Raw genomic sequence first — 15,706 nt, 5'->3', positions numbered from 1 at the left:
CGAAATTTGGATCGTGATTATTAATCGCGATCCAAATCTGGGAGGTGCAAACCGAAAAACTCGAATAGTACAAGGATCCTCGTCAAAAAAACACCGCCCGCCGCTTGACGTGCTTGATCTGGACCGTACAGATGTCATCAGTCGTTAATCCGACGGCCACATGCGGGTCGGTAATCAAATAACGACCCGGTCGACGGTAACAAAAGAGTTATTGCGGTTTCTTTTCTTAGGGAATATCTCCATGACATGTGGGCGCGGGAGTGCGGACCCACATGTCAGCGTCCCTGTCACAGGATCGCCTGCCCCGCCGTCCGCCGGAGCACCGCCGCACGCCCTCACCGGAGCTGTCCTACGCCTCCGTCCCTTCGCTCACGGAGGCCTCGCTGCAGGCCGCAGCGTGGTTCAGCCTCGGTGGCCGGCGGAGCGGCTGCCTGGCCAGAAGAGGCCGTCCCTTTCCCAGATTTTTACAAGTTCCGATCAGAATATTCGCATCACGAAGAAGCCACCACCTCGGGAATCTCGCGTCGCCGCGATGAAGGTGGAGCTCGCTGCGCGCACCTCCCAGACCGGCAAGGCGGAGGAGACTCCGCCGCCGTCCCCGGCAGCCGTTGCCGCACCATCGGCGGCGGAGGACGCGCCGCTCCTCCCCGACGGGGGCGTGCGGCGCCGGGCGGGGTGCGGGCGGTTCGCGCAGCGCAGCAGCTCATTCCGCCGCGATGTCGGCCGCGCCGCCGCCGAGACCTTCCTCCTCACGAGGCTCACCTTGATCCTCCTCCGCTACCTCGGGTACTCATCAATTCCATTTCGATTTAGCTTCTGGCTGCTAATTGCCATTTAATTTGTTGTGCTACTTGCTTACTGACTATGTACTACTCCACTTCCACTTGTGCTTGATTACTCTCCTAGTCTCCTGCTACACCTGCGTGCTCAGTATCATTTTATTGGAGAATTTGTCTTCGCTCGGGAAAAAGAAAATCTTCGTTGAAAAAGAAATGGAGAAATAGTTACTACCATGGATATAGTTACTAGACATTCTTGTTGCTATTTGCTACTCATAACCTTAAAACTTTATATTACATGATATAGCTGCTGCTACTAAAAATGACTGAAATTATGGACACATGAGCAGATCGCATTTTATCAGACTGCGGGTTTTTGTTCAGTTTATTGTAATAACTTGTTAAATTTATGCAGGATAGGCTACAGATGGATTCGGCAGTTTCTAGCCCTCTGCTGCTATACTTTCTTGCTGATGCCAGGTTTTATTCAAGGTTAGTGTTACTAACTTTTCCGTTGTTTTATTGACCCACATATTAGGTGCTTTTTAAATTCTCAAAAAGGCATGTGTGATATAGCTTATTGAACCCATACAATACAACTGTGCTGTCTTAATGGATTTTTGGTCTACTCCAGTTCTATATTATTATTTCTTCTCTAGCCAAGTTCGTAGAAGTGTTGTATATGGAGATCAGCCAAGAAACAGGTACTTCATTTAACTCTATTGCCATGTATCTAATATTTTGGCTTCATAAATCACTTGGTAAGTTTTCTTGCAGATTGGACTTGTATATACCCACTAGTACAACAGGGTTAAAGCCAGTCGTGGCATTTGTGACTGGTGGAGCATGGATCATAGGGTGAGTAGAAGTATGTACTATCTTGAGCTCCAACCATTTTTTGAAATTCTAGCTATTACGATAAAGTTTGATTTTGTCTTGACTTTGCATATCAAATTATATGTTTATCAGGTACAAAGGGTGGGGGGCCCTTTTAGGCAGACGCTTAGCAGAAAGGGGCATCATAGTTGCATGCATTGATTACAGGTACTCGGAGGGTATTTCCAAGTATGTAAAGCAGCATGATCATTCAGACCATAGTCACTGAGGATGCAAATGCTTTGTTTGCAGAAACTTTCCTCAAGGGACTATTGGTGACATGGTAGAAGATGTTTCTCAAGGAATTTCTTTTGTCTGCAACAATATAGCAAGTTATGGAGGTGATCCTAACAGGTTTATAACTTATTCTGTTTTACATATTTTCAACCTTGGCTATTACAGTCACAAAAGTTGTGGCATGCGCATTTGCATGAATGATAACGCTTCACATGCTTTAGAACCTGAAGATAGGTGCTGTTGAGGTAGAAGGCACACTTTGTTTGCCCATTCATCTTCTGTTGATGATTTGCCTATTTGATTGTATTATATTTTCCCCAAAAATGTTTATCACCCCTAAAACAACATGCGCTGTATAGATTCATGTCCTAAGATGACATATTTAAAGTACTTTTGTTCTTACGTATTCTATGCACAACATTCATGCAGGATTTATCTTGTTGGACAATCAGCTGGTGCACATATTGCCACGTGTGCCCTCTTAAACCAGGCCATTAGAGAATGTGGTGAAGGAGATACTTCCTCTTGGAGTGTTTCACAAATAAAAGCTTATTTTGGTATTTCTGGCGGGTAAATTATTCACATATCTCTGAGAATGTTTGCATAATTGTCGGTACTTCTCCAAATTTGCGCAACCCTACCAAATGGAGAAGTTATATGATTGCTCCAGATTTAGCAGATGAGATTTAGCATTGAATAGTGAGTGGGATGAAAAACAACAAGATATTTTAATAGTATGTGTAGTATCAAGTTTTGAAAGACTGTAAACTATGGAACTCTCTAGCACTTACATCAACATTTAATTGTGTGGCACTTTTTAGATCAGTAGGTTCTAGGTTGTACAGGCCAATACAGACAGTAAACTGTGTTAGTTTTTTTCTTTGGGGAAAATGGGTGGATTAGCCTTGATTTTTTTGGAATGATCTCTGCAGGTATAATCTCCTTAATTTGGTTGATCATTTCCATAGACGTGGCCTTTATCGATCCATCTTTCTCAGGTTTACTGTTACTATTAATTAATATCTTTTTTACAAATTTGTGATCCTGTTAGCGTATTATGACACCGTTCGATCATATTTTCCAGTATTATGGAAGGTGAAGAATCACTCCAGAAATTCTCCCCGCAAGTGATGATTAAGGCGTCATCTGCTAGATCTGCAGTTCCTTTGTTGCCTCATATTATCCTTTTCCATGGAACAGGTGACAATTCAATACCATCAGCTGAAAGGTGCGTTAAATTACAATATTTGAACACAGGGTGCATGGTAAACCTACTATTTAGAAATGTTCTATATGTAATGGTGATCAATCAAAAAAATGCAGCCAAGCATTTGTTGATGCTTTACAAGAGCATGGTGCAAAAGCAGATCTGTTCTTGTATGAAGGAAAGACGCATACTGATTTATTCCTTCAGGTAGTTATTGTGTCACACTTTTTAGTCTGCTTTATTTTCTGGTTCAATGATAGTGACATTGTTGTTTGATTTCATGGAAAGTTTTGAGGTTAGTTCAGTGTGAGGATGACCCAGGAGACCATCATACATCAATATTAGCCACTGAAAAGTACTTTTTAATGATGAATTTTGTGTTGGCAGGATCCCCTTCGTGGTGGTAGAGATAAAATGCTCGAAGAGATCGCCAGTGTGATACACAGTGAAGATCCAAACGCATCTGCCCACCACCTCGTCGTGCCTGTTGCACGGCGTCTTGTTCCTGAATTCATGTTGAAGCTCGCTGGAAGAGTAAGCCCTTTCTGAAGATGGTGATGGTTTATGTTTGCAGCCAAAGCCAGATGTATCTGTAACATCACGTACATTAGGGGGAGGCAGCCTGACCCTGACGCGAATTGGGTCCTGCCGTCAGGAAAAAAATTTTGCTCCCTGATCAGCTACTCGACTTCCATCCTAACTCCCAGGCCTTAGCCGCGTTGAGATGGTAGGGACCTACTGTGTACATTGACCAGAACGTGTGTTCGGTATGGTTGTGCCTACTACGATATCTCCAGAGACGTTCTTCATTGTTGTATTGTATTTGTATCTCTCGATGTACAGCTTATTAAGCTCTTTTAACGTGGGCGTGCAACATCATGTATGCCACTCAATTCTTCTACTCATTTCACCAGAATAACTGTTGAAATATGCTCAGAATTCCTAAGGGCTTCTACATGCACCAACCGTACATCTAAATCTAAATTGGGAAGGCATTTTGTGGTAGCATGCTTGTATGTAAAATTGTACGTCTAAATCTAAATTGGGAAGGCATTTTGTGGTTAGCATGCTTGTACGCATGTTTACAGGTTGTATGCATGAGTTTTTGTTCAGCCCTTCGTTGTTTGGATTGCTTGCATGCTCCGGTCTATATAAACTAATTGAATGTTGTACGATAGAGAGTAACACAATTAGCAGAGTCATTCTGTGTTTTTATTCCTCTTGTAATCCACTTGGATTGAGTTAACCACTCATTATAAATCCCTAGCATTTGTAGACCTCCAGATATATTGAACTATGAAGATCATCTTTGTATATCTGTATCTTTCTATGTTTCTATTACTCTTGTAATCTGCTTGGGTTGAATTAACCACTCATTATAAATCCCTAATATTTGTAGACCTCCATATATATTGAACAATGAAGATTATCTTTATGTATCCATGTCTTTGCAAAGTTTCCATATAAATCTGTGTCTGTCGTTGTTGTGACCATACTTGTTTCGCTAGTTGATTTCTAACAATAACCAGTTTGGTCCAATGAAGACAAAATATTGTAACAGCAAGCTGTAATCATGTTTCTTGACCTTGTGGTTGTCTTGAAAGGCAAAATGTACATTCACAGATAAAGGAAAAGAAAATGATACGGTGCTGACAATTCATATGGCAGAGCCGTTGTAAAACTCCAGATTCCGTTGGAAAAGGAACATGTCCTCATGGTGAGTCACCTCACCATGCTTCATTGTTCATTCTATTTCCTCCATGGACTAACTAATGTTACATCGCAGGGATCCATGCAGGGCCCATGCTGGTACAAACAGGATGAAAATTGCCCTCGATCCCTCTTCAAGTAACGCCCAGAGTCCAGAATTGCATTGCAGTGTTTTGCTTTCACAGACTGTCTTCAATATCATCGGCATACAGTTTACCTAACAGAATCTTGTAATGAGATTGCTGTTGCCGCGGTCTTTGGAGCCTAGGAGTGCATTCTGGAGACTTTTTCAGACAATCCATCGACAACGCCTTCCATTTCCTCAGGGATTTCATCATCCTAACAGAGAAACCAAACATCAGTGGTGGAGGCACTACCTAATCTCTAAAGTGAACAAAAGAAAGGTACAACTTGCATGCAACAAATCAATCGAACATGTTCTGTTCACGCATCCTTTCTTGATATTGACAGTGTGAAATCCATCGGAAAAAAAGATATTGACAGTGCACAAGTGTGTCATCTTGCCTACTTGCCACCAGAAGAATTCAGGTAGTTCAGCATTTACCTCTGGGTGTTTATTTGAGACAACGACACACTTGGAGGCACTAATGCTTGCACTCTTCAGGTAGCTCCTGGAGCTTAAGCTTGGGGATTTCACGCCATCCTGGCCAACATCTTCTGACCTTGGAGGGCTCACAGTAGTGCGGGCAACAGAATCTGCACTTCTCTCCTGGTCACCAATATGTTGCTCATTATTTCCATCCTTTGATACAACCACTCTTTCCCTGTCATACACAAAGCCAAGAAGGATTTAGCACAACTGAGACCAAAGCAAGAGGTTCTGTACTTCTGAATCCTAACCACCATGCTATATACCTTGGTAGAGAAGCATGCTTTCTCTGCAGTGGAGAACCTCTTTCTCCTTTGCTGTAATGCTCCTCAAGGTGTGCAAACTGCCGTTTGAACCGATCAACGCCACTGCAGTAAGATAGTAGTATTAATAACCATACCCTATTAATAGATAAAAGAAAATAATACTATAAAGAACAGTAAGGTTAGATACGTGCTTTATTAACTTGTTCGCACCAGAATAAAAACAACATTTGACTCTTATATTGTTGAAACGGACGGTTAGTGTTTCGTGTGTGTATTGTTGGGGTGAGGGGGTGGGGAGTGGGGGTGTTAGGCTCCAAGGAAAAAACAAAGTGTAGAGTGAACTTTGTTCGATGTTGACCTTCACTATTCCCATGATATGGTAGTAAAGCCTTAGGAGGAAAAGCTAATGCAATACTGTACCTTGGGTAGAGGAAGCTAATCTGTTCTCCACCTTTCATGTACTCATCCAGCATCTGTGGATGATACTCCAAAATCTGCTTGCAGTTCATAAAATAATCAATTCTCAAACAAGGTGAGAATTTTGTTTATGCAAAAAGGAAAATCTATTGCTCCCTACCTCTCGATAGATCAACTCTCTAACATCATCTTTTGCCAGCTTCCTTCTTTCAAATTCAAACTCAAGTTTTGAAATTGGGTGTCTTGAGGGCTCACGCTCCACATTAGCAAGGCTTGCAAAGTATGGATCAGCCAGAGCCTGAAATAAGATTAAAAAATCAGAGTGATAAAATTGTACTGAACTGAAATATGTGTGATATTTTTTATGGAAATTATTAAAGCAGTTCCAAGAAAGGAAAAGAGACTGTGTTCTGAGTTCACCTCTTCTGCTGTAGGCCGATCTTTAGGATCAAACGCAAGTAAGCGCTCTAGCAGACGAAGAGCCAAAGGATCAGCGTTTCGAAATTTGTGAGTAAATGGCACGGCATGTTTTTTCCGCATGCAGCTCAAATATCTCCTGGCCTTCTCATTTCGAATCTGCAAAGGTTGTATACAACAGTAAGGATGTTTTCTCAGCATGTGAAATCTCTAGAAGGAGCAGACATCACAAAAGAAATAAATATATAGATTTTGAAAGAAATATTTCACTGGCTGCAAGCCTGCAATGGACTCTGTTTAATGGTACATTAAGATTATATTTTCATATGTCCTTTATCTGTCTTGCTAGAGAGCACAGTAGCTGCTTTGATGGTATAAATAAGGAGGTTCGAGCAAAAATGACACAGCAAGAATTGAGATGTTGTACCCGAGATAAGGTCTCAGATGATGGAGTTCCAAGAAGATCTGTGATGAGATCTAATTGGTGTACGACATTCTTCCCAGGAAACAGTGGCCTTCCAGTGAGAAGTTCAGCAAATATGCACCCAATACTCCAAATATCAATTCCAGGAGTGTACTGCATAAAAAATAAAATGTCAGAATATGGATGGATGTAACACAAGGATTTTGCGGAAAGATTTGGAAACACAATCTTGTCTAAACAAACATTAGTCCTCCAGCTTTCAGCAGAGTTCACTACAAGAACTGTGAGTTTGAGATACTATTTATAAGCATATAAATAAAATATTGTTTTAGGTGCAACGGTTGGGATAAATTTTCCAGGAGTGCTAGTGCTGGGTCAGGTTTGTCAGACTGGCAGATGAAACTGTCAAGTATTATTATACTACCTCCATCCATAAATATATGACATTTAGGACAAGCTATTTAGTTCCAAAATGAACTACCTAGACTTCTTATATTTGAGATCAGACGGAGTACTTGTTAAAGCATAGCTCAAATATTCCAATTGGTAAAATCTGTTGATTCGAGATCTTCTCAGAGAATAAAATTAGAACATCAATAAATACTCTTTAAAAAGGAAATATGATGCGCTACATAATTGACCACTTCGTGCATTAGAAAGTTCAAGATGCACATGCATACATAGTGCTCTGAGTCTCTGACAACATTAATTTTGATTGCATGTAATAAGTTCAAGAGTTGAAGACATTACTTTGGAGAAAAAAGAACCACACAGTTCAGGTGCCCGGTACCATCTTGTTGCCACATAATCCTTCAAATAGCAAAAGCAGAACAAAGCACACATTAAAACAAGGAAAGTGGGACATGAATACTTCCATAAAAACGACAAGCAACTTACCGTCCAAAATATAGCTGACGGGGCATCATTAAATGATGCACGGGCAAGTCCAAAGTCGCAGATTTTCAGTTTGCAGTCTGAATTTGCCAATATATTCTTGGGCTTTAGATCACGATGAAATACGTTAGCTGCACCAATGCAGACCAAGAGCACGTTACCATAATAATAAAGTAGAGAGCCATGAGCGGATGAGCCCATAACATTGGACAAATACACAAATTGTTTGTGCTTGCTAGCTGGGATAGGTATCCTGTGGTTGGCACTAGTTCATATACTTACCAGCATGTATGTACTTGAGAGCACGAAGAAGTTGGTACAGGAAAAACTGGTGATGCTCAGGGGTGAGGTCATCATTTGCCTTAATAACTTGATGGAGATCCGACTCCATAAGCTCAAAAACAACATAGATATCTTGGAACTCCCTCCGGGAAGGAGGGAGCATGATGTGCTTGATCTCAACTATGTCTGGGTGACGGAGTAACCGAAGGAGCTTGATCTCCCGCAGTATGCGTGTGGCATCCGAAACGTGCTCAAACACATCATTGATCTTCTTGATTGCAACCCGCTCACCTGTGCGGGTATCTACTGCTGCAGCAACTACTCCATAACTCCCTTTACCAATGACTTCTTGGATCTGGTACTGGCTTGCCTCTCCATACTCTGTGAAGAACTCCATTTCCACTGAGTTCTGCAAGAGCAAAATTCCAAGAACAGGTTGAAGTTAACAAGAGATATATGGAATATTGTGCATCAAGGACTGATTGGTTACAAAATATCCATAGTGAAACAACCTAAGGTTAACTGAACAGTAGTGTAACGTTGAAAGCTATCCGCCAGGCGCCAGCAGAGCAAATGGCATAGCTGCTAACACGCATCAACAGGTTTTAAAACTAGAAATTTTTACCAGAGTAATGAGGAACCTACTAAAAATTGACTTATTCACTAAAGACATGGTCAGGCAAATTCAGTAGGAACACATGCAGGGCAAAGACCATTTCTCATTTAGTCCTTATATAACAGCAATAGGCAAGGGAACTGGAGCTAGAGGCGCAGATCAAGTCAACATTAGAAGCCCAGTCAGATCATCAAAAACATAAGTGGACAACTTGGAGAGGAGTTCCTCAGGATCACTACAGCACGGGTGATGCAAGCAACTGCCGGTAGCAAATTGAAGTTTGATGATGCAAAGCGAGAACCAGACAAGCAGAGCACGAGCATAGAAATCAAAAGAGTGTTACAGAAGAAGTGCTTGAATTGAACATTTCATCTAGTTGAGAAATTGGACAGAGACCACCTCTTATTGCATCGATCAAAAGATAAGCACGGATCAGATCAAAGACACAAGCTCTGCCTGCACAGCTTCCGAATGCATAAGCGGAAAGAAACAAGGTACTTGGCAATAAATTGTATTTGGGCAAGCAAGCGACGGGCATAAAAATCCGATCTTGGCAAGAAATTTCCCGTGACCGCGAATCAAGGATCACGAGAAGCCAGAAAAGCAAGCAAAAGCAAGTGAAGCGAGCCCAGAGGTCTGCTGCTCACCTTCCTGTGGCTCTCGACGGGCAGCGGCATCTTGCGCTTGGGCACGCGGATGGCGCGGAGGCCGACGAGATCCGGGTCCTCGATGACCTCGAGATCGGGCGAGCCCTCCTCCCCCTCGCCGGCTACGGACGACTGGTTGGAGTTGGAGGTGGAGCCGTTGCGGCGGTGGAACAAGCGGCGGAAGCCGTCGACGATCGTGCCCCCTCCGCCCATCCTCCTAGCCCTGCGCGCCCCACGGCATTGGCTGCCCGCCGACCCCTCTAGCTATGTACTGCCCGCCCCGCCCGCCTCCAAGCTCTCTTCTTCCCCGCTTCTTCCTCGCTGCTGTCACTCGCTGCTCCACCTCACGGACGGTTGCCTAGTCCCCTGACTGACGTGCTGATTCCGCGGAAGGGGGCCGCGCCCAAGTCGTCGACGCGGTGGGGGATTGGATTGACGGAAGCAGAACGGAATGGAAAGGAGACAGCGATGGGGGTTGATGGCAAGGAGTCGGGATTGGATGGACGAATTCTTTTTTTCCTTTTTATCCCCCTGACCCTGATCACGTGCCGAGTGTTCAGACGGTGCTATGGTGTGGTGGGACTGGTCCTGAATCCTGATGGAGTGTGAGTACAGATCCGGAGCTAGAAAAGGCTGTAACGGCCTGCCATTACCGGGTGCCGCAGTAGGAATTGAAGAAAAAATATCCTAGCAGTGGCAGTACACCAGCACCACAACTTGCTCTAGATCTTCTGCAGGTGCTCATGGGTGGAAATCATGGGCATTGCTTGCGAGAGCACCCTTGCATTGCATTGCATTGCATACAGCTGTGCTCACGTTGGCTGCAACCGCGTCTCGCCGTGGCGGCACGCGCACAAGCCGATCGATCGACCAAGAACTGATCCATCAACTTGCACGCGGATGAGCCAGACTGGAGCACGTGTGAGAAAACATTCTGCGATGAGCGTCTTCCTCCTGTGTCCGGTCGAGCTCGATCGCTCTTGACCTGATCGAACTGTCAGTTCCTGCAACTTGCAGGTCGCGTGCCGCTGCAACTTGAGGTAGGTTGGGGTTGATTCGGTCGCCTCAAGTACTGTACTTGTGCGCAGGCATGACAGGGAAAACCGAAGTTGTAGAGTTGGCAACACTCGATAGCTACGGTGCTTGGTCAACGTTCAACGTGATTACCGCAGGAGTATACCCTGGTTCCAGTTGGATGATCGATCAAGCAGTCAGATACCAGAGGCAAACCCATGCTATAGTTTGGAAAAGGAAAGCCACCGTGGAGGCTGATATTGGAGGCTGGTTGCCTGGTTGTCATTATTGGGTGGTGAAGATTAAGGTGGTGAAGATTAAGGTTCTATTTTTTTAAACTTCTGCTTTTGAAATTTTAGTTGGAAAGCTTTCTGAAAGCTGGTTTTTTTCTGACCTTTTGCTATTAATTTTTGTAATAAATTTTTATCTTCTCAGCACGTCAAAAGCTCGGAAAAGCTCTTCTCAATCAGCTTTCCAGCTTTCAGTTCATTTTCTCAGAAGCTAGCTTTCTAGCTTTCCGAAAGCCAACCCAACAGTTGGATTGTTTGTTTCAGCTTTCCAGCTTCTGACTGCCAGAAGTCGGAAAGCTGGTCCGAGAAGCTGAAACAAATAGGCCTAAAAATAAGAAGCCAGATCTTGTGGCTGCTGATTCAGCGGTCCATTCTGGAAAGCCAACAGCTACAAAACATCAAGGTTGGGAGAGCTCAAGAAATAAATGTTCGGTTGTGTTGGCTGCCGCTGAGCTGCGGCTGTGGCTGCAGCAGCCAACCAACACCCTCTACAGCTACTGTTGCCAGCACAATAGCTCATGTTAGGGGTGTTTGGATACCAGGGGTTAAAATTTAGCCCTGTCACATTGGATGTTCGGATGGTAATTAGGAGGACTAAACATGAGTTAATTATAAAACTAATTGCAGAATCCCTAGGCTAATTCGCGAGACGAATCTATTAAGCCTAATTATCCATCATTAGCAAATGGTCATTGTAGCACCACATTGTCAAATCATGGACTAATTAGACTTAATAGATTCATCTCACGAATTAGACTCCAGTAATTAGTTTTGTAATTAGACTATATTTAATACTTCTAATTACTATCTAATATCTAAAGCGACAGGATTTTAGCCATTGGCTCAGTCTGTAGTTAGGGGTGCTGCAGGAATACATGATGATGTGAACTCAACGGGGGCTGCAGGCTGCAGCCGCTTGGGCTTCAGCCGAACAGATGTTGCGCCAGTTAGCAACAGTCAGTTCAGTCAGAGTCAAGTCATTTTTTCTTGTTTTACAGAATGCTGATGGAACCTCTTCCTAATGATGATACTCTTTCATCTTTAATTAGGGGTATTTGATACACTCTATTACTTGTCATATGGGATGGTTGATACTAATTAGAAGTATTAAATATAGTTTAATTATAAAACTAATTGCACAGATGGAGTCTAATTCGCGAGACAAATTTATTAAGCCTAATTAGTCCATGATTTGACAATATAGTGCTACAGTAACCATTTGCTATTGATGGATTAATTAGGCTTAATAGATTCGTCTCGCAAATTAGTATAGGAGTTCTGCAGTTAGTTTTATAATTAGCTCATGTTTATTCCTCCTAATTAGCGTCGGAACGTGACCCCTTATAATTTAGTACCTCGTATCAAACACCCCGCTCTCCGGGAGAAAAAAAGACCATTTGTTATTCTAATAAAAATATAATTTGTAAAAGATAATCACTGATCAACTGACTGCGTGGGTATGTTCTTGCCGCGGCGGTGGCACGAGCACTGTGGAACGTGCTGTGCCTGTGCAGCGCGGACCAAATGATGGGTGCTTTTGCGAACTTTGCGTCACGTACTCCGTAGCCAGAAGGAAAAAAGAAACCAAGCCGCAGCAGCCCCATGCAATGATCTCGCCTCGTCGTCAGAAAAGCCGGAGGTGTGTCCCCCTCCGGGCCCCACCCGCCGCGTCACCGTCCACCGTCCCGTCCCCTGGCGGCGCAGGCGCGGCCACCCACCACGCTTCCTGTGTGGTGGGCCCACGTCCGTCCACCGTCCCGTATCCCCATGGCGGCGCCGGCCCATGCCGACATCTGGCAAACCCGTCCGGACCCACCTAAAACCAGGCCCCGGTCCGGGGCCCTGTTAGTCGGGGATATCTACGCCCCAAGAAGGAATAGGGCCCAAACACTTCTTCTCCTGCTGCTGCGGGCTGGGGTTTCGGCCCATTTCGAGCTCTCGACAGATGGCGAGCAAGCGACCGAGCCGCTGACCGTGAGTCCGGGCTTTTTTTAATTTTTATATTTTTTTTTACGATTTTGCACAAATAAATAGTAGAATCAAAAATTTGAAAAAAAAATGGACGTAGGCTGTCGGACCAAACGGTGGTATAGCTCCTTTTGCCGGTTGAAATGGCGGAAGGGTGCCGGTTGCCACGTGCGGGCCTGCCTCGCCTGCTGAAATGGTGGAATGGGTCTTACCGGTAGGGGCTCTTCCGCCGTTTCAGACGGCGGTAAGGCTCCTCCCCGGGTTGACGACCCTATAGCCATTTCAATCGGCTATAAGCACTGTTTCAATTATTTTTCCTTCATTTTTGTTGACTTTTATCAATTATTTTTCCTTCATTTTTATCAATTATTTCAATTATGTAGTTCCATTGCAATACATAACTTTGTAATTTGAGGCTATACCTCTAATTTGAATATTGTTCCTTTAATTTTTTATGACATTTTTGAGAGAGGTATAGTGATTGCACGAAAAAATTGAAAATGATTAAACTTCCGGACTCACGACGGCAGTCTGCGGATGACTATACATTGTACGCTATATAATCGTACACATGATAGCATGCACTGCCGTACAAAAGATCAAAGAGGTCCTACGCGCTAAATGCGTCCTCGCTTGAAATGAGGCTCACCGCGACCACGACCATGCCTCACTGCCCGCTGCGCTGTTATGGTCTGCTGCTGGTCGTACGTCAAGGGCTCCCGTGGGGCAACGTCGCGAGGCAGACGTCCTGCTGCAGCCGCAAGTAGTGCGCAAGGTCCTAGGTCGCGTCCTGTGTAGGACTCTCCGGGGTGTCACGCAACTGTTAGGCACTGATCACGTCAGGCTCGGGTCTGAAAATATCGTCCACCCATGCATGGACGCTGGACCTTTGTCCCTCCTCGATGAAGTCCTCCGAAGCCCCTCTCCGGTCTGCGAACCCTGTTATGCAACCAAGGAAATGGTATTGTTAGTTTCGTTGCGTATTTAAAATGGAGCAGAAAAAATATATTCATCACGCACCGTAGTGTCGTAGCTCTATGCCTGGTGTAGCTGAAGAGGGCCCTGCTCCACTGTAAGCTCCGTACATCTGCGGGGCTGTGTTAAGAAATTAATGGTTAGTAAGGTGTATTGGACAACATTTCGTCAATGGTGTATGACAAAATAATGTTCACGTACCTACCAAGGTCATGTACTACGGAAGAATGGACGGACCGGCGGGGGCATGCCAAAACGGTGGTGGTGTCGGTGTGCACAAGGACGTCCCGGCCGCTGGTGCATGTGCCTGTGGTGTAGTACAGAGGCCCGGGTATGGCGGACAAACGGGTGGCTGAGAGGACGTACCGGCCTGGTGGGTTGGAGGTGGAGAGGACGAACAGGGGTAGGCAGCCCGTGGTAGAAGCACGATGTCCCCGCGACCGCCACGGTAGCTGACGACCCTCAGGAACCTATTGCAGGCTCCCAAGGCCCTCCTGTACAGCATCTCGTGCTGATGATTAGTCAAGTGCTAGAAGTGCTCGATGTCGTACGTCAGCTCAGTGGCTACCTTTGCAATAACATCATACTTTTGGGAAGAGGAAAGGGTTCAAGTTAGCCACAGCACATGATGCAAGTTGAGTAACAAAGATGATGCAGAAGCTTACCGCGATATCGAAGTTGACGTCCCTCGAGCGCGGGTACGTCTGCGTGACAGGCGCGGTCTCTGTTGGTGGCTAACTCGAAACGTACATGACCTGTGTCCTGGTCCTCGACAAGAACCACCAAAGGTACACTGTGAAAGCGTTGTCCTCCTGCACCACCTCATCTAAAACAGCCGTGCACATATCGACCCACTAAACCATCCTCGGAGCCCACTAGAACCCAGACCCACCACCACCACCCCCCTAACGGCTAGCCCTAACATAACCATCGTGCAGCGAGTTAGATAAACGAAAAATCCTTGTTGGAAGGAGAATGAAAGGGTGGGGTGTACCTGTGAACGGCGGCCGGGACTGCGGACGTAACAGGAAGTGGGGACTGTTGGTATAGGTCGAACTGCCTCATGACACGGTGAACCGCGTAGTCCTCGACGTGGATGTCATAGACCAATGGCCTCGTCGTCCTTTAGCAATGCATGTCCTGATGGCACAGCGAAAAGAGGCCATGCGGGGCACGCTCTTGCACCTCGTCAATGGTGTAGGGTCTCCACCTCACGTCGGTGTCGACAAGAGCGTCGAACTGACCGACGAAGTCCGAGTACGACTTCTTCGTCTGCACCCCAACACACGATCCCTACAACAAATAAAATCACAATAAAGGTGATTGCACATAAATAACATGTTGATTGAGTTGGTAAAATTAAACATTAAGATTTATTGGTAGGATGTAGTATCCAACATGCAACTGAAATTTGGCAGCTATGAGTATAACATATTTCTTGATTATTCTGTATTTATTTCAATCTCATATGAAAATTGCAGAGCATCATATGAATCGAATAATTGTAGTTGAAGCACCGTACCTTCGTCAAGCACCACAACGACCCTATCGTGGGTCTGTTGACATCGTCGTGGTCCAAAGGCAGCTCCTGGTAGGGGGACATGTCAATCCGTGGCCACTCGATCAGGAACCGCTTGTACGACCACAGCTGAAGCAGCAACGGGTAGCCAAGGAAGATTGGCTTCGCCGAGGCTACCTTGCAGCAGCCGTGCAAAGACCCCTGTAGGTGGCCGCCAATACAGCTGAACCCCAGCTGTACTGCGGAACATCGTCGAGCGGGGCCTCCGCAATGGCCCTCGCGTAAGGAAATAGAAGATTAGGCACCGAGTTCCCCTGCGACGTGCACAACATGATCCACCCAAACAACCAGAGCAGGTACACCTCCAAGTGTTGCGCTACTGTGGCGTCGTTAGCGTCGTCTCTCATGTAGTTGGCCTGCACCAAAAAAAACAATTACTTGAGAAATTAACAATAGGTAGACAAAATGATTTGGACACTCAGTTTACTAAGTACTCACACTACACTGCAAGAGCCATGCCTTTGTGGGCCCGTGTGTCGAGCTGAAGGTCACGTACGA

General features: G+C 45.1%; 2 protein-coding genes across 2 annotated transcripts; one reads left to right on the top strand and one right to left on the bottom strand.

Moving 5' to 3' along the window:
* The first annotated feature begins 259 nt into the window (after positions 1-259).
* Positions 260-4,029, top strand: LOC117853065 (probable isoprenylcysteine alpha-carbonyl methylesterase ICMEL1). The gene is made up of 11 exons (XM_034735428.2): positions 260-786; positions 1,195-1,271; positions 1,414-1,483; positions 1,557-1,637; positions 1,749-1,823; positions 1,908-2,009; positions 2,322-2,462; positions 2,825-2,890; positions 2,977-3,120; positions 3,216-3,306; positions 3,487-4,029. The coding sequence occupies exons 1-11, from the start codon at positions 533-535 to the stop codon at positions 3,646-3,648; spliced, it is 1,263 nt and encodes a 420-aa protein (XP_034591319.1). The 5' UTR covers positions 260-532; the 3' UTR covers positions 3,649-4,029.
* A 622-nt stretch (positions 4,030-4,651) lies between these two features.
* On the bottom strand, positions 4,652-9,950 carry LOC117853064 (mitogen-activated protein kinase 12). Its single transcript, XM_034735427.2, has 11 exons — positions 9,383-9,950; positions 8,120-8,528; positions 7,841-7,968; positions 7,694-7,753; positions 6,947-7,096; positions 6,523-6,678; positions 6,263-6,400; positions 6,106-6,179; positions 5,686-5,787; positions 5,375-5,594; positions 4,652-5,148 (listed from the first exon to the last, which is right to left on the bottom strand). The coding sequence occupies exons 1-11, from the start codon at positions 9,593-9,595 to the stop codon at positions 5,074-5,076; spliced, it is 1,725 nt and encodes a 574-aa protein (XP_034591318.1). The 5' UTR covers positions 9,596-9,950; the 3' UTR covers positions 4,652-5,073.
* Between the last annotated feature and the right edge of the window lie 5,756 nt (positions 9,951-15,706).

Source organism: Setaria viridis, chromosome 4 (assembly GCF_005286985.2).
Source record: "Setaria viridis chromosome 4, Setaria_viridis_v4.0, whole genome shotgun sequence".
Lineage (NCBI taxonomy): Eukaryota > Viridiplantae > Streptophyta > Magnoliopsida > Poales > Poaceae > Setaria > Setaria viridis.
This window is presented reverse-complemented; position numbering and strand designations above follow the sequence as displayed.